Below are 18,881 nucleotides of genomic sequence, written 5' to 3' on the forward strand. Positions count from 1 at the left end.
TTTAAAAAGGACCTACTCAGATACAGAAAAGAACAGGGGAATAGGTTTCCCTCCAGATATGCAGATTAGGAGAGATAGTGCGTGTTAGATGTCGGGCCACCAAAGTGGAAGCAGTAATAGGCTTCTTCAGCCCCAGGGCCGAATGGAGTCCCTTACCCTGTATATGAAAGTGTGCCTGATGTGCTTGGATTCTTGTGGAGGATCTTGCAAATAGTTTGGGAGAAACAGGTCATATTAAGGGTTTGGTGTAGAGCAGGGGGGTTTTCATTCCCAAAGAGAAAGTCTTCAGAGTGAGGCTAAGCGAAAATTGGAGGAACAGCATCCCATATTTTGTTTGAACAGCTTACAACCCAAGGGTATGAATTTGATTTCTCTAACTTCAAGTAACCCCTGCATTCTCTCTCACTCTCCATCCCTCCACCACACGTCACACCAGCTTTTTGTTCTCACCTAGCAAACAGCTAACAATGGCCTGTTTCCTTTATTATTAGCTGAATAGAACTAATAAACCTTCCTCTCTCCAGACAGAATGATCTGTGTCCTCAGCACCTTTATACTGCTTCGCAAATTGGAGGAACAGCACCTCATATTTTGCTTGGGCAGCTTACATCCCAGTGGTATGAAAATGGATTTGTCTAACTTCAAGTAACCCTACTCTCCACCAACCCCACCCCCCTCCCCCTCACTAGCTTCAAAGTCGTCTTGTTGAGTCACTGGCTGTAACTCTTTTTCATCTAGCCCCTAGTTAACAATGGCCTGTTTCCTTTATCATTGCTACTTTTTTGCCTATCTTTCATTTGTTTGTTCTATATCTCTCTACATCATCGTCTATATCTCTCATTTCCCGTTCCTGTGAAGAAGGGCCTCGACCCGAAACGTCACCCACTCCTTATCTCCAGAGATGCTGCTTGTCCCACTGAGTTACTACAGCATTTTGTGTCTATCTTCGGTTTAAACCAGCATCTGCAGTTCCTTCCTACACATTTTGTCTTCACAGTTAAGTCAGTTTAGGCCTATATGTGTCCCAAATGTAGAAGGGAAGATTTATTTAGTATAGTGGCACAGAGGCTGGCAAGTTATTTAGAAAGGAACAGGTTAATAGATACCACAGTACAGAAAGCATGAATCCTGTCTTCTGCAGGTTGCCTAGAGTGCATTAATGTAATATGGCATCAGATTCAGACAGGCAAGCTCGAGAGAAGAGATTGGAATGTAGTGTTTTTGGACCTGACAAATGCGTTTGTCTCTGTAGCACATTGTTTTATTTGGAGTGCTTTTGATTTCTTTAGAGTTCCAGGATCGATAGTAAATTTAGTGAAAGCATATTTCCACAATGTCCTAATGTGTTTTAGTACAGTTGACTTCACAACAGCATGGCAGAGACAAGAGATGGGCATCATGGCAGGGTGTACTATTTTCCCATTAGCTTTTACAATGGCAATGGAGCTAGTGATTAGATCATCATGGTGGGTCGTTGGCAGGGAGAGACAGCAGGATGGGCTGCACCTCCCTCCAATCAGGGCCGATATGGATGATATGACATTGGTGACCCCAACAGTAGTTTGCACAAGAAGGTTATTAGAGAAGGTACAGTGCAGTCAGAAAGTATTCAGACCCCTTCACCTTTTCCACATTTTGTTACATTACAGCTTTATACGCAAATGGATTAAATTCATTTTTTATCACCAATCTACACACAATACCCCATAATAAAAAAGCGAAAACAGGTGTTTAGACATTTTTGCAAAGTAATTAAAAAGAAATAAGTGAAATATCACATTTGCATAATTATTCAGACCCTTTACTCAGTACTTTGTTGAGGCACCTTTGGCAGCGATTACAGCCTCAAGTCTTCTTGGGTATGACGCTACAAGCTTGTATATGAGTAATTTTTCCCATTCTTCTCTGCAGATCCTCTCAAGCTCTGTCCGGTTGGATGGGAAGCGTCGATGCACAACTATTTTCAGGTCCCTCCAGAGATGTTTGATCAGGTTCAAGTCCGGGCTCTGGCTGGGCCACTCAAGGACATTCACAGACTTGTCACAAAGCCACTCCTGTGTTGTCTTGGCTGTGTGCTTAGGGTCGTTGTCCGGTTGGAAGGTGATCCTCCGCCCCAGTCTGAGGTCCAGAACGCTCTGGAGCAGGTTTTCATTAAGGATCTCTCTGTACTTTGCTCCGTTCATCTTTCCCTTGATCCTGACTAGTCTCCCAGTTCCTGCTGCAGAAAATATCCCCACAGCATGATGCTGCCACCACCATGCTTCACCGTAGGTATGGTATTGGCCAGGTGATGAGCGCTGCCTGGTTTCCTCCAGACGTGACGCTTGGCATTCAGGCCGAAGAGTTCAATCTTGGTTTCATCAGACCAGAGAATCTTGTTTCTCATGGTCTGAGAGTCCTTTTGGCAAACTCCAAGCGGGAAGTCATGTGACTTTTACTGAGGAGGGGCTTCTGTCTGGCCACTCTACCATAAAGGCCTGATTGATGGAGTTCTGCGATTATAGATGTCCTTCTGGAAGGTTCTCCCATCTCCACAGAAGAACTCTGGAGCTCTGTCAGTGTGACCATCGGGTTCTTGGTCACCTCCCTGACCAAGGCCCTTCTCCCCCGATTGCTCAGTTTGGCCGGGCGGCCAGCTCTATAAAGAGTCCTGGTGGTTCCAAAGTTCTTCCATTTAAGAATGACGGAGGCCACTGTGCTCTTCGGGACCTGCAATGCTGCAGAAATTGTTTTATACCCATCCCCAGATTTGTGTCTCGACACAATCCTGTCTTGGAGGCCTATGGACAATTCCTTCATCTTCACGGCTTGGTTTTTGCTCTGACATGCACTGTCAACTGTGGGTCCTTATATAGACACCTGTGTGCCTTTCCAAATCATGTCCAATCAATGTAATTTACCACTGGTCGACTCCAATCAAGTTGGTGAAACATCTCAAGGATAATCAATGGAAATAGGGTGAACCAAAGCTCAATTTTGAGTGTCATAGCAAAGGGTCTGAATACTTATGTAAACGTGATACTTCAGTTATTTCTTTTTAAATACTTTGCAAAAATTTCTAAACACCTGTTTTCGCTTCTTCATTCTGGGGTATTGTGTGTATATTGAGGATTAAAAAAAAAGAATTTAATCAATTTTAAAATAAGGCTGTAACGTTACAAGATGTGGAAAAAAAGTGAAGGGGTCTGAATACTTTCTGAATGCACTGTAAATGATAATCTTAAATGGACTAGATTGAAGCTTAAGCCTAGTAAATCATGGAGTATTTCTTTGGCAATAGTGGTAGAGAAAAGGTTTTATGTAGATGAAGAACAAATCCTGTCTATAATGGAGATGCCAGTTAAAAGCTTGGGTTGGTGGTATAACAGGAAGTTGGATGACACTGAACAGGTTTAGCAATAAAAAAAAATGTTACTGATGGGTTGGAAAGGATAGAGAAGTCAGGTCTTTCAGGCAAGATTATGTTGTGGTGTTTGCAGTTTGGGCTATTCCCTAGGTTGATGTGGCCATTGACAGTATATGAGGTGCCAATTTCTACGGTGGAAAGGGTAGAGAGATTGGATAGTTCATGTACAGTGCCCTCCACAATGTTTGGGACAAAGACTTATCATTTATTTATTTGCCTCTGCACTCCACAATTTGAGATTTGTAATAGAAAAAAAAAAATCACATGTGGTTAAAATGCACATTGTCAGATTTTAATAAAGGCCTTTTTTATACATTTTGGTTTCACCATGTAGAAATTACAGCAGTGTTTATACATAGTCCAACATATGTCCTACATATGAAGGCTAACATGCCATTAGCTTTCTTCACTGCCTGCTGAACCTGCATGCTTACTTGCAATGACTGATGTTCAAACCCACCCAGGTCTCGTTGCACCTTCCCTTTTGCTAATCTGACACCATTCAGATAATAAACTGCCTTCTTGTTCTTTCCACCAAAGTGGATAACCTCACATTTATCCACCTTATACTACATCTGCCATGCATCTGCCCACTCATTCAACCTATCCAAGTCGCCCTACAGCCTCATTGCATCCTCATCGCAGCTTTCAATGCCACCCAGCTTAGTGTCATCCGCAAACTTGGCGATGTCACATTTAATTCCAAACGTCTAAATCGTTAATATATATTGTAAATAACTGGAGCCTTGCGGTACCCCATGTCACTGCCTGCCATTCTGAAAAGGACCCACTAATTCCTACTCTTTGCTGCAATGGGTAGGTGGAGACCCGATGTGTCCCCTGTGTTAAGAGGTGGCAACGCTGAGGCATATTTTGTCAGGATGTAGAACTAGTCTTTTTCAGGATCAGTATACTTGGCGGCATAACCAGGTCTTGAAATGTATAGATGCAGCAATTGAGAGGAGGAGAGCACAAGTGAATTCAGTAGCCACCAGGACTGAGTGTACTAATCATTTTGTCCATGAGGGAGAGAAAGGTAGAGGAGGAAAGTTTTTAGACCGGTATAAGTTAGGCCAGTTACGGGGAGTCAATGATTGGCAGATGCAGGTAGTTTTGGGAGGAAAGCTTGTTGTTCTGCAGGAAATAATTAGTCGTAGTTTGAGGCCTGATAGTGTTATGGTCAGTTAGTCAGCGGATAGTGTATTTTATAGAACTGACGGTGCCTTGGGAAAAATTAGTAGATGAGGCTTATGAAAGAAAAAAGCTTAGATATGTAGAGTTGGCAGCAGAAGTTGAGCAGTGAGGATGGAGAACAAGAGCAAGATACTAAACATCATTCACCATGTCTAAAAATACAAATTCTACTCTACTCACTCACAGTTTAATTAAGTTCCACTCAAATATTAAAAAGTTGAAAATAACTGAACAAAGCAATAATGGTCAATGAAGCACATTTATGAAATCTCTTTTTCCAGCAATTTGATATGTCCGAAAAGGTTTTTGTCAAAGTGTTAAATGTGGGTTGAAAACTAATAACATTTTTTGAAATTCAGATTTTCCACACTTCTTTCATGACTTAAAATCTTACCTTTTTGTGATCATGAACAAGTCAGAATCATTTATAATTTTATGGGAAAAGTACTTGTATTTGGCAAATCTCCCATTTTCAATTTTCTGGGAAAAAAGGCAGTAAAACAAACACTGTTAAGAATGTGGTAAGACATAACTGTAAAAAACATGAGGCTATAGCAAAAGTTAACAATTAATTTGTTGTATATGAAGTGTTGTATAACTTTTTACGAACAGCTCACATCAATGATCACTGTACAAAGAACCAGACACTGAATTTTGAAGGTTTGGTTAACAATTCTCAAAATCCTTCATTCAATCTCAGTGAAGCTCCAGGAGGAACCATTTTGCAGTTTAAACAATTCCAACTTCAGAGATAAATTAACAGTAATTGTGACAATTACAAAAATAGTGGCCGTAACCCATCTAAAAGCAAAGACATTTGTATTTTGATAGGTTTGTATTTAAAACAGAAGACAGACCAAAAAAGATAAGTTTACAAGACAGGTCCAAGGATTGGAAAGACCAGCTTACAATGGCCATCTCTAATTTTTCTTCAGGAGGAGAAGGCGAGTAGCTTGTTGAATGGATACACACCTTGTGGAGTTCGTACCCTCAGAGAGCAGTACGATGGAGAGTTCCCAGCAATTTTGACCAGTAATAGTAACAAATATTTAGAAAGAATGGTATGTAACTTAATAGAATTTCATAAGATCTATGTCAAAAGGGCTCTTCAGCCTAATTTCCACACTGGTCCAATAGAGCTATCCAAGCTAATCCCTTCTTCTAGCATGTACCCACAGCTCAGTTGATTGTGGTTCTTCAAGTAAACATCCAGACACTTTTTGAAATCATAGTAAAAATGTTCTGCATTTGTCTCCATTCCAGGTTGCAACTTACAGACCCCAATCATTGTCTGGGTTTTAAGAACATTTTCCACATCTTCCAATAGTTTTAAAAAATAAGCCACCTTGTGTTTTGTCATTTCAACTGAGAAAAATAGTTCCCCCCTATTTGTATGGGTCCCTCTTATACCCGAATTAAGACGCTGAAGTCCCTCCATTTATTGGTACTTATTATTGCACTATCCTTTTGCCTTGCAGCAACCTTTTAGATTAGATTAGATTAGATTCCATTTTATTGTCATTGCACAAACACGAGTACAGGTACAACAGAATACAGTTTAGCATCTAATCAGAGTGCAAAGTAGTAAAAATACTGGTTAAAACAATATGTACAATGTGGATGAATTGAACTAGTACATAGGCAATAAATATATACAGATAAAAAGAGTATAAAGATAGCTAGCGTCGGGCCTGTGAGTTCAGCAGGGTAAAGGTATTTTGGAAGAAGCTGTTCCTCAGCCTGCTTTTAACCATATAACCATCTAACAATTACAGCACGGAAACAGGCCATCTTGACCCTTCTAGTCTTTTACGAGACCTAAGGCTCCTGTACTGCCTCCCTGATAAGAGGAGGGCAAATAGTCCATGGTTGGGGTGTGAGGGGTCCTTAATGATTTTCCCGGCCCGTCTCAGACACCGTGTGCGGTGGAGGGCATCCATGGCAGGGAGCAGGGCACCGATGATGTGATGAGCGCTTTTCACCACCCGTTGCAGTGCCTTCGTCAGCTGTGGTGCAGCCGCTGTACCATACCGTGAAGCAGGTGGTCAGGATGCTTTCAATGGTACAGTGATAGAAGCTGGACAGGATCTGGGGGGACAGGTGAACTTTCTTAAGCCTCCTCAGAAAGTAGAGGCGCTGCTGCGCCTTTTTAATCAGTTTGGTGGTATTGAGGGATCCTCTGATATATGTACCCCGAGGAATTTGTAGTAAGAGACGTGCTCCACCTCAGTCCCGTTTATGTGGATGGGGGCATGTCTGCCACCTCTGGTCTTCCTGAAGTCTACAATATAATAACCATATAACAATTACAGCACAGAAACAGGCCATCTCGACCCTTCTAGTCCTTGCCGAACACATATTCTCCCCTAGTCACATATACCTGCGCTCAGACCATAACCCTCCATTCCTTTCCCGTCCATATAACTATCCAATTTATTTTTAAATTTTAAAAACAAACCTGCCTCCACCACCTTCACTGGAAGCTCATTCCACACAGCCACCACTCTCTAAGTAAAGAAGTTCCCTCTCATGTTACCCCTAAACTTCTGTCCCTTAATTCTCAAGTCATGTCCCCTTGTTTGAATCTTCCCCACTCTCAGTGGGAAAAGCTTATCCACGTCAACTCTGTCTATCCCTCTCATCATTTTAAAGACCTCTATCAAGTCCCCCCTTAACCTTCTGCACTCCAAAGAATAAAGCCCTAACTTGTTCAACCTTTTTCTGTAACTTAGTTGCTGAAACCCAGGCAACATTCTAGTAAATCTCCTCTGTACTCCAGAATTGGCCTCACCAATGCCTTTTACAATTTTAACATTACATCCCAACTTCTATGCTAAATGCTCTGATTTATAAAGGCCAGCACACCAAAAGCTTTCTTTACCACCCTATCTACATGAGATTCCACTTTCAGGGAACTGCACAGTTATTCCGAGATCCCTCTGTTCACCTGCATTCTTCAATTCCCTACCATTTACCATGTACGTCCTATTTTGATTTGTCCTGCCAAGATGTAGCACCTCACACTTATCAGCATTAAACTCCATCTACATCTTTCAGCCCACTCTTCCAACTGTCATAAATCTCTCTGTAGACTTTGAAAATCTACTTCATTATCCACAACACCACCTATCTTAGTATCATCTGCATACTTACTAATCCAATTTACCACACCATCATCCAGATCATTGATGTACATGACAAACAACAGTGGACCCAACACAGATCCCTGTGGCACCCCACTAGTCACTGGCCTCCAACCTGACAAACAACCATCCACCATTACTCTCTGGCATCTCCCATTCAGCCACTGTTGAATCCATCTTGCTACTCCACCATTAATACCCAACCATTGAACCTTCTTAACCAACCTTCCGTGAGGAACCTTGTCAAAGGCCTTACTGAAGTCCATATATACAACATCCACTGCTTTACCCTCATCAATTTCCCGAGTAACCTCTTCAAAAAATTCAAGAAGATTAGTCAAACATGACCTTCCAGGCACAAATCCATGTTGACTGTTCCTAATCAGACCCTGTTTATCCAGATGCTTATATATATTATCTCTAAGTATCCTTTCCATTAATTTGCCCACCACTGACGTCAAACTAACAGGTCTATAATTGCTAGGTTTACTCTTAGACCCCTTTTTAAACAATGGAACAACATGCGCAGTACGCCAATCCTCCGGTACTATTCCTGTTTCTAATGACATTTGAAATATTTCTGTCATAGCCCCTGCTATTTCTACACTAACTTCCCTCAATGTCCTAGGGAATATCCTGTCGGGACCTGGAGACTTATCCACTTTTATATTTCTCAAAAGTGTCAGTACTTCCTCTTCTTTGAATCTCATAGTTTCCATAGCTACTCTACTTGTTTCCCTTACCTCACATAATTCAATATCCTTCTCCTTGGTGAATACCGAAGAAAAGAAATTGTTCAATATCTCCCCCATCTCTTTTGGCTCTGCAGATAGCTGTCCACTCTGACTCTCTAATGGACAAATTTTATCCCTCGTTATCCTTTTGCTATTAATATATCTGTAGAAACCCTTTAGATTTACTTTCACCTTACTTGCCAAAGCAACCTCATATCTTCATTTAGCTTTTCTAATTTATTTCTTAAGATTCTTTTTACATTCATTATACTCCTCAAGCACCTCATTTACTCCATGCTGCCGATAATTATTGTAGATCTCTCTCTTTTTCCAAACCAAGTGTCCAATTTCCCCTGAAAACCATGGCTTTTTCCAATTTTTACTATTTCCTTTCAACCGAACAGGGACATAAAGATTCTGTACTCTTAAAATGTCACCTTTAAATGTCCTCCATTTCTCTTCCACATCTTTCCCATAAAACAAACTGCCCCAATTTACTCCTTTTAAATCCTTTCGCATCTCCTCAAAGTTAGCCTTTCTCCAATCAAAAATCTCAACCCTAGGTCCAGTTTTGTCCCTCTCCATAATTATATTGAAACTAATGGTATTGTGATCACTGGTCCCGAACAGTCAACCAACGCATACCTCTGCCACCTGACCCATCTCATTTCCTAACAGGAGGTCCAGCACCGCCCCTTCTCTAGTAGGTACTTCTATGTATTGCTGCAAAAAACTATCCTGCACACATTTTACAAACTCCAACCCATCCAGCCCATTTACAGAATGTGTTTCCCAGTCTATGTGTGGAAAATTGAAATCTCCCACAATCACTACCTTGTGCTTACTACTAATATCTGCAATCTCCTTACATATTTGCTCTTCCAATTCTCGCTCCCCATTTGGCGGTCTCTATTCTGCCAAAGCACTGCTGTAATATATTACCTGATAAGCAATGCAACACCTCCACGTCTTGCCCCTCCAATTCTATCACACCTGAAGCAACGAAATCCTGGAATATTTAGTTTCCAATCACAGCCCTCCTGCAACCATGTTTCACTGATCGCCACAACATCATACTTCCAGGTGTCAATCCAGGCTCTAAGTTCGTCCACCTTTCTTACAATGCTCATAGCATTAAAATATACACATTTAAGAAACCCACTCTCTCTTATTCTCTGTTTATTGTCTTTTTCTTCTCTCTCCCCTACATTTTGGGTCAGAGTGCTACCATTCTCTGCCTCCTGCCTCACACACTGACTGCTAGCTTTCCCAATTTGAGTCCCTACCCCCAGCCATACTAGTTTGAAGTCTCCCTAGTAGCCTTTGCAAATCTCCCCGCCAGGATATTGGTCCCCCTCGAGTTCAAGTGCAACCCGTCCTTTCTGTACAGGTCGCACCTTCCCCAAAAGAGGTCCCAATGATCCAGAAACTTGAATCCAAACCCACTGCACCAGTCCCTCATCCACGCATTTATTCTCCACCTCGCTCCATTCCTACTCTCACTGTTGCGTGGCACAGGCAGTAATCCTGAGATTGTTACCTTTGCAATCCTTCTCCTTAACTCTCTACCTAACTCCCTAAATTCTTCTTTCAGGACCTCTTCTCTTTTTTCACCTATGCTGGTGGTACCTATATGTACCACAACCTCAGGCTCCTCTCCCTCCTATTTCAGGATTTCTTGGACACGTTCAGACACATCCCTGACCCTGGCACCAGGGAGGCAAACTACCATCCGGGTCTCCTGTCTGCGTCCACAGAATCGCCTATTCGACCCCCTGACTATAGAGTTCCCTATTACAATTGCCCTCTTCTTCTTTTCCTTACCATTCTGAGCAACAGGACCGGTCTTTGTGCCAGAGGCCCGGCCGCTGTCGCTGCCCCCAGGTAGGCTGTCTCCCCCACCCTTACTCAAACATGAGTACTTATTTTCAAGGTGTACAGCCACCGGGGTACTCACCAGTCCCTGCCTCTGCCCATTGCCCTTCCTAACTGTGACCCAGTTTTTTGTCTCCCGTGGTCTTGGAGTGACCACCTCCCTGTAACTCCTTTCTATGACCTCCTCGCTCTCCCTGAGCAGAGGTCATCGAGTTGCTGTTCCAGGTTCCTGACACGGTCCCTTAGGAGCACCATCTCGACGCACCTTGCGCAGATGTGGACGTCTGGAGGGCACTCCGACTCCATGACCTCCCACATCTGACATCCAGAACAGTAAACTGCCCTGGCCCTCATTCTCCCCTTTATCCTTAATACAATACAAAGCCTTACCCGGGATACAAGCCAATCAGCTGCTTCCTCTAGTCCGTTCTACCAATCAGCGGCTTTCACCAGCCCCCTTAACGATGATTTCCGTCGTCGTCTTTGAGTTGAGGACGAGGTTATTATTGGTACACCAAGCTGCCAGACTTGTGCATTACCCTGGGTTAGTTTCCTTTTGGTACTTTATTACGACGAGGCCATCTATCTCTGCTCAAAATCAAAAGCTTTCTTCTTTTCTATCAATTGTCTGAAGTGAAAGATACATTTCAGAAATTGTTCCCAATGCACCTGCTTACTTTCTCAGTGGTACAGGATTGTCAAAGAAACTCAGTGACTTGCTGAACAGGTATAATATTCTGGTTGTAAATGATGAAAGGGAACTATTCAGCAAAACAGCTTACTCCTGGATGTCATACAGTGTGGAAACAGGCCCTTCAGCCCAACATTTGCCCATGCCACCAAGATGCCCCATCTACACTGTCCCACCAGCCCATGTTTGGCTTATATCCCTCTAAACCAACTTTTTCTATTCATGTACTGTCCAAGTATCATTTAAATGTTATAGTAACTGCCTCAACTCTCTCCTCTGGCAGCTCATTCCATATGCCCACCACTCTCTGTGTGAGGGTGGTGGATAGTACTGAGCATTTTGAGCATGATGGCTGAGTTGAAGAGAAGAAATAGCAGAAATATAGCATTTGGCTTGCTCCACAATTCATAAAATTGTAAGTGACCTTTTACCTCAGTACCACATTCCTGTACTAACACAATGTCTCATGATTTCCTTGTTAACAAAATATTTTTTTGTTCATTGAGACAAGTGAAGTCTTTCAAACATTCCTGGATTTGTGCCTTTCGAATGGTAGAAAGATATTGGAAAGGCAAAGGATTATCCAGTCCATGTGACCCTGCAGAATCCTCTTCTTGAACATCTGCAGATAGACTACAATTGAGAGAAATGTTTGCGTTTAGTCAAGCAAAATCCAAGTTATGTCAAACTACTATTTATTAGCTATACCCCCACCTTCAACACAGTAATCCCAACCCAACTTGTCTCCAAATTACTAGACCTAGGAACCAACATCTCCCTCTGCAACTAGATCTTCAACTTCCTGACCCAAAGACCACAGAGTGAGGACTGGATCAATACATCCTCCATGACCAGCCTTGATTGAATGGCATAGCAGTTTCTGTAAGCCGAATGGCCTAACTCTGGTCCCATGACTTACGATAATTCTCATCACCGGATTCCAGGAATATAGAACATAGAACTGTAGAGCACAAGCAAGGGCCTTTCTACCCACAATGTTCGTGCTGAACATGATGCTTTGCTGAATTGATCCCATCTGCCTGCACATGATCCATATCCCTGCATTCCTTGCACCTCTATGTGCCCATCCAAAAGTTGCATTTAAGAATGCAACTATTGTATCTGCCTCCATCACTACCCCAGACCATATATTCTAGGCCCCACAGACCCTCTGTGTAAAAAAACTTGTCCCGCACATCTCCATCAAATTTCCCCCCTCACCTTATAGCTAAACTCTTTCATGTTGGGAAAGCATTAGACCCTGGGAAAAAAGTTCTGACAGTCCAAAGGATGCCTTCTCAGCCCCTACAGCGATACTCTCTATATGCTTATGATGTGCGGCCATCTTAGTGCATGTGACAAAGATAAACCAAAACCAATGTTATTTAACATCTACGCATCCTGTCGGTGAGAGAACCAACATGAGGGTCAAACTATGCTCTCCAATCCAACCACTGTAGATGCACATGCCAATGATAGTGTTGATAGATCACTGCAGTCTTTGTAGGCATCATGTACTGCATCAATTATAATACATTCTGAACAGATTGTGGAACTCAATAATCATGGAGTCACAAGAAACTGCAAATGCTGCAATCATGAACAAAATACAAAGTGCTGGAGGAACTCAGTTGGCCAAGCAGCATAGACAGCTGGGATTAGACAGGTGATGTTCTGGAATCCTCAGAATCATAAGTTATGGGCCAATAGCAAAAGAATGGACTTCCAGCACAGTCTGCAAGATAATTTCAATGTCATGAGACAGCATCTGAAAAACTGAGATCAGGAGAATCTACCGAAGATACACACAAAATGCTGGAGTAACTCAGCGGGACAGGTAGTGTCTTTGGAGAGTAGTAATGGGTGACGTTTCAGGTCGAGACCCTTCTTCAGATCAGTCTGAAGCAGGGTGTCGACCCAAAATATCACTCATTCATTTTCTCCATATACGCTGCCTGCCCTGCTGAGTTACTCCAGCATTTTGTGTCTATCTTCAGTTTAAACCAGCACCTGCAGTTCCTTCTTACAAATTGGGAGAATCTACCTGCAGGTAGAAACAAGATATTCCCACAAGGGTAGTGTAAAGATGGGAAGTCCAAGAAACCCTGTATATCAAGAGATATTGGGGTGTTGATAAAAACAAAAAGCATACAATGGGTACAAAGCACAACAAATGGGAACGGATATTTGGAGTGAGAGTGAATGAGTGTGTGTTGAAAAAAGAAAACCAGGAGGGGAAAGAGGGGCCAGAAAATACCACTGGTAAGTAAAATGCTAGAAAATCTCAATACATGTTTGTACTCATACTAAACATGAGCACTCACACTTTACTACTCAAGACTCATTCGTACTTGGAGATTTCACATGGGACACCAAATTTCTGATGCGTTAAGATTAAAAAGGAGGAATTAGATGACTTGGCAGACAAAGGTGAAAAAAAACCAAGAGTTTGACAAGATGCATCTCAGGTTTGCACAAACAGCATGAGAGACGATTGCTGGGGCACTGTTGGAGATATTTAAATCAGTGCAGATCAAGGAGAGGTGCCAAATAAATGGAAGCTCACCTGGATGCCTAGTTGTTGGTTGTGAAAAGGGTAATCTTTGGCGACAGAATGATCTTGATCGCCACGTAAGATGGACAGAGTCAATGGCAGACAATAGCTAATCCTGATATGTGCAACTCTATATACTGTTAAAGATTTAATAAGGGGAGGTTACATACCATGAATGATGAGGCTTCAAGGATGACTGTGGAACCAAGTGACCTTAGCGTACAAGACAGGTTGGTGAACAGTTTTATGATGTCCACTTTCATTAAATGGGGCATTAATTACACAAAAGGGAAGTCACGCTACAATCTTATAAAATATTGCTAACAATTTTATAAAATACTGGTTTGACCATGGGAACAGGTCCATCCAAAACCACGAGAAACTGCAACAAATTGTGAACACAGCCCAGACCGTCACACAAACCAACCTCCCCTCTATTGACTCAATTTATACCTCACACTGGCTTGGCTAGGCCAGCAGCATAATCAAGGACAAGTCGCACTCTGGCCACTCCCTTGTCTCCCATCAGGCAAGAGATATAGAAGTATGAAAATGCACACCTCTGGATTCAGGGACAGTTTCTCCCAGCTTTTATCAGGCAACTGAATTATCCCACCACAACCAGAGAGCAGTGCTGAACTACTGTCTACCTCATTGGTAACCCTTGGATTATCCTTAAACAGACTTTACTGGCTTAACTTTGCATTAAACATTATTCCTTATTATGTATCCAGACACTGTAATGGCTCGCTTGTAATCATGTATTGTCTTTCTGCTGACTGGATAGCACGCAACAAAAGTTTTTCACCTTACCTCGGTACACGTGACAATAAACTAAACTGAAACTGAAATGGATTATTGAGTGCATTCTAGTTATTGCACCAATAGAAAGGATTAATGCCCCTGTCCCACTTAGGCGATGTTTTCGGTGACTACAGGCTACTAGGCTGTTTTCACATGGCCGCAGGGTGACGCCTGTATGGTCGTGAGTAATCGCCTAAAGAGTCGTAACGTTTTTCTGGTCGTCACTGGATTTTGAAATGTTCAAAACATTTTGGTGACTGTGGGATTGACGTAGCTTGTCTTCTCCTGTCGTAGGTTGTCACCAGGATGACGCAGGTTGTCGCCAGGATGACGTTGGTTGTTGCCGGGTGCTGACTTCGGTAAATTCCATTGGCGACTACCTACGTCAACCGGCAACAGGTACGGGCGAATGAATTGTCTTCAATTGTCGCCGACAGGGTCGTTGCTTGGACGTAGGTTTACTTTGGTTGTCGCCTGTACGGTCATAGGTGGATGTCCTAAGTCGCGACGATTGGGTTGCCGGTTGTCAGTAGCTTGTCGAGCTTGGACCCACAATACCTCTACTCTGGTTCATCAGCGTCTCTTCTGTGAGGAGACGAAGTCCATCTGTCTCCTCAGATCCTGGTGAACTTCCACCGCTGCGCCATCGAGAGCATCCTTACCAACTGCATCACAGTATGGTATGGCAACTGCTCTGTCTCCGACCGGAAGGCATTGCAGAGGGTGGTGAAAATTGCCCAACGCATCACCGGTTCCTCATCGCCAAGGACTGCTCTCACCCCAACCATGGACTGTTTACCCTCCTACCATCCGGGAGGCGCTACAGGTCTCTCCGTTGCCGAACCAGCAGGTCGAGGGACAGCTTCTTTCCGGCGGCTGTCACTCTACTCAACAACGTACCTCGGTGACTGCCAATCACCACCCCCCCGGACACTTATTATTATTTATTCAAATCGTTTGCTATGTCGCTCTTCCAGGGAGATGCTAAATGCATTTCGTTGTCTCTGTACTGTACACTGACAATGACAATTAAAATTGAATCTGAATCTGAATCTGAATCGACTAGGCGGTCGGTTGTTGTAGACATTGTCGTAGGGGGGTCCAGTCGCCGCTTTTTCGGCCACCTGCTACGACTGTGACAGTCGCCAAAAAAAATCGCCTAACTGCGACAGGCCCTTTAACTGCACTAGAATGAGCTAAAAAAAAAATTCACCTAGGGTGGAACGTTTCAGTTATGAGGAGGGATCAGATGATCAGGGATCAGGATGAGGAGGTTGAGGTGGCTGACGGCTATACACAATAAAGGGATTTAAATCAAATCAAAGCCATGCAGTCCTTCCACATCCATCATCAAGGTGGTTCCATTGTCAGCTCCAGCCACGAAGATGTCAAAACCTGACGAGCGAGTGCAGAAAATAAACCCTCACATACATATGCTAGTCTTTAACCAATATGATACCCTCAAAAATGTAATACAACAAATTCTATAAGCCCGAATAACATCATGGCAGCAATGCTGAAGATTTGTGCTCCAGGACAAGCCATGCCTATAGTCAAGCTGCTACAGTACTACCACAATGCTACATCTATCTGCAAAGTAAAAGTGTGTGGGAATGTCACATACAGGAAATTGAGAAATTCCATCAGTTAATCATGTCTACTTTCAAGCAACGCAATGGAAGATGTCAGGAATGTAGAACATAGAACAATATAGCACAAGAACAGGCCCTTTTGGCCATGCCGAACATGATGCCAAGACCATCTCGTATCTACCTATGCCTAATCTTTATTTCTCTATTCCCTGCATTTCCATTTGTCTATCAAAAAGCCTCTTAAATGACACTGTCATAAGTGCATTCCAGGCAGTCACCACCCTCTGTGCAAATATATTTAAATTTTTCAAATGTGGCCTAACCAAAGTCCTACAAAGTTGCATCATGACATCCTATACTCAATGCCCTGACCTTTGAAGGCAAGCATGCCATATGCCTTCTTTACCACTATTTACTCATTGTTATTGGACCCCAAGATCACTCTGTACATCAATGCTGTTGAGGCTTATGCTATTAATTGTATGTATTCCCTACATTTGACTTCCCAAAATGCAACACCAGGCACTTGCTCGGATTAAACTCCACGTGCCATTTCTTCAGTTATTTCTGCAGCTGATCAATATCCCGCAGTAAAGGTTGACAACCTTCCTCACAGTTGCCGACCCCAGCAAGATTTGGCCCTGGAACTAATTCTGGCTCTGCTTCAAATAAGGACAAAGGAGTAGAATTCCAGAAATTGAATTGTCTTGAGGTCAAAGCAGCATTTGATTGAGTGGTATCAAAGAAATGTAGTTTAAAAAAAGGAATTAAAAGAAAATTCATGACCAAATCCAAGGAGAATTTATCAACTCCCTCAACATTTAATAAAACTAATACTGCTAAATCACTCGCCTACATCCTTGGCATCACAATGATCATAAACCTATCTGGATCAGCTCTGTAATTTATGTTTCAAATATCCAGGAATAATAAGAAAACCTCATCGCATTATATATAAGGAAATAAATGTTAGTGGTATAAATACGTTGATGATAGATAAATAGATCATCCAACTATAAGGTTTAGAGATCAACAACTGTTGAGAATTAGTTTTGTTAGACAATTAAATAAAATGCTTTATTTTGATGAGATTTTCCACTGTGAGAACATTGAAAATGTTAGCAATGTTTAGTTCGCCAGTTAAAGGAAAATTACATGAAATTTTAAACTAAAGCGACCTACAGTGTTACCTGGCTTCGTCACATACGTTACATGTGAATATATGCAGATATTCTGAATGACCACGTTGTGTCATAACCATTCTATGATTCAGCTGCTGGAATGCCTGACATGAAGAAAGTACACTGATTCCTGCAAGACAGATGCTCAATTTATTGTGATTATTTTAATACTGATGCCAGTTTGACTAACTCATTGAATTACATAGGCTAAAACAGATTTGATATCCCAGTCAAACTAGTTGCTCAATATTTGTGGAGGGCTAACATAGATGAGGGCTGCAGAGACAATCTCAATCAAAACATTGAAAAAATAAGTCAAACCAGTATAGAAAATGTGTATGTGCTGCATCACCATTTGAAAAGAATGGCAGAAAAAACTAATCAGGGGACAAAGAAATGTATCAGGTATTTGAAAAATAAATCACACAAGCATTTAACCTTTAGAAGACTGTAGTCTATGATAATAAAATATCCTTTTTGTTTGGGCATGGCCTAATAAGAGGTTGAATCAGAGAGGAAAACCAAGTCCTCCAACCAATGTCAAATATTACATTTGTACACGTTGTATTTTCTATATTTCCTTATCCGAATTATTTCTAAGCATGATTTCCTTTAGTCCTTCTATTTGAAGTTAATCTCAGTTTATTCACTGAGGATAAGAGCATCTATTTCATACACAGGTTGTAATTTAACTCTAGATGATGTTTCTAATGGTGTTCTTTGCATTCATTTCATGATATTAAATTTGGCAATATTGTGTACCCAAATTCTGCTTCCTGGTAACTAAAAAAAAATTCAAGATAAGTACACATAGTAAAGCTGGAAAATTATCAAGGTACTAAAAATGTGTAAAATAAATGTATGAAAGGAACATGTTCATACTGTACCCAAGATGAAGCATATTTTAGATTATTTTTTCTGATCGTAAGAGAAATTCACGAATTCAATTTCACCTGCACGGTTATTATCTCTAACACCATAGATTTTACTCAGGGTGGAATGGAATATGTGTGGGTGTTAGTGGTCTTCTATATTATAACAAGGAAGTTTGAATTAATTAAATGTGTCCAGATTTCTCAGCCAATTTGTAAATCAACAGGAGCATTGCTCACTCTCATAATTCGAAAACAAAGCTTACGCAGAACATTTGAAAGATGCATCAAGCTCAAATGAGGATGCGCTTTATGGGGGACATCCTGCTGTCAAAGACCTAGATTGAGCTGACTAAAAAACAGTACCATGGTGGCACACAAAGACCACAATTCTGTGGAGGAAACATTTCAATGACCTGACAAGATTAGAAAACATTTGTATGCATCTCCCTTTGGTTATCTTCTGCAACACACCTTCTTCAATTCCAACCTACCGCTGCCCTCCCTCCACATCATTCATTTGTCTTCCCATATCATTTTCTTCATCATCAGTTAAGTATACATGATATTAATCCCATCCGGCTCATGTCTCCATTATTTTCAACGCTATCTATAATGACATCTCTTTTTACATCTTCTGAGTTGTTCAACATAACAGGTTCAGTGCTTATTTACTGAAAGCAACACACAGCAGATGCTGCAAAACTCCAATAAACACTAAAAACTCAGCTTCACTAGAAAGAAAAAAACAATGAACATTTTAGATTTTTCATCAGAGGTTTTGATAAAAGACCCAAGGATTTCCTACATTTTCTTTTTGGTTCAACACTAGTCT

At 41.8% G+C, this 18,881-nt stretch overlaps 1 protein-coding gene across 2 annotated transcripts in view; it reads right to left on the reverse strand.

Moving 5' to 3' along the window:
* The window catches only part of vps13a (vacuolar protein sorting 13 homolog A), a 329,586-nt gene that overhangs the window by 17,682 nt on the left and 293,023 nt on the right, over positions 1-18,881 (reverse strand). For both annotated transcript variants that reach the window (XM_055633035.1, XM_055633034.1), the window contains exon 69: positions 4,995-5,080. In XM_055633035.1, the coding sequence (XP_055489010.1) occupies positions 4,995-5,080 (86 nt within the window). The remainder of the gene's footprint in view (positions 1-4,994; positions 5,081-18,881) is intronic.

Source organism: Leucoraja erinacea, chromosome 3, assembly GCF_028641065.1.
Source record: "Leucoraja erinacea ecotype New England chromosome 3, Leri_hhj_1, whole genome shotgun sequence".
NCBI classification, from domain to species: domain Eukaryota; kingdom Metazoa; phylum Chordata; class Chondrichthyes; order Rajiformes; family Rajidae; genus Leucoraja; species Leucoraja erinaceus.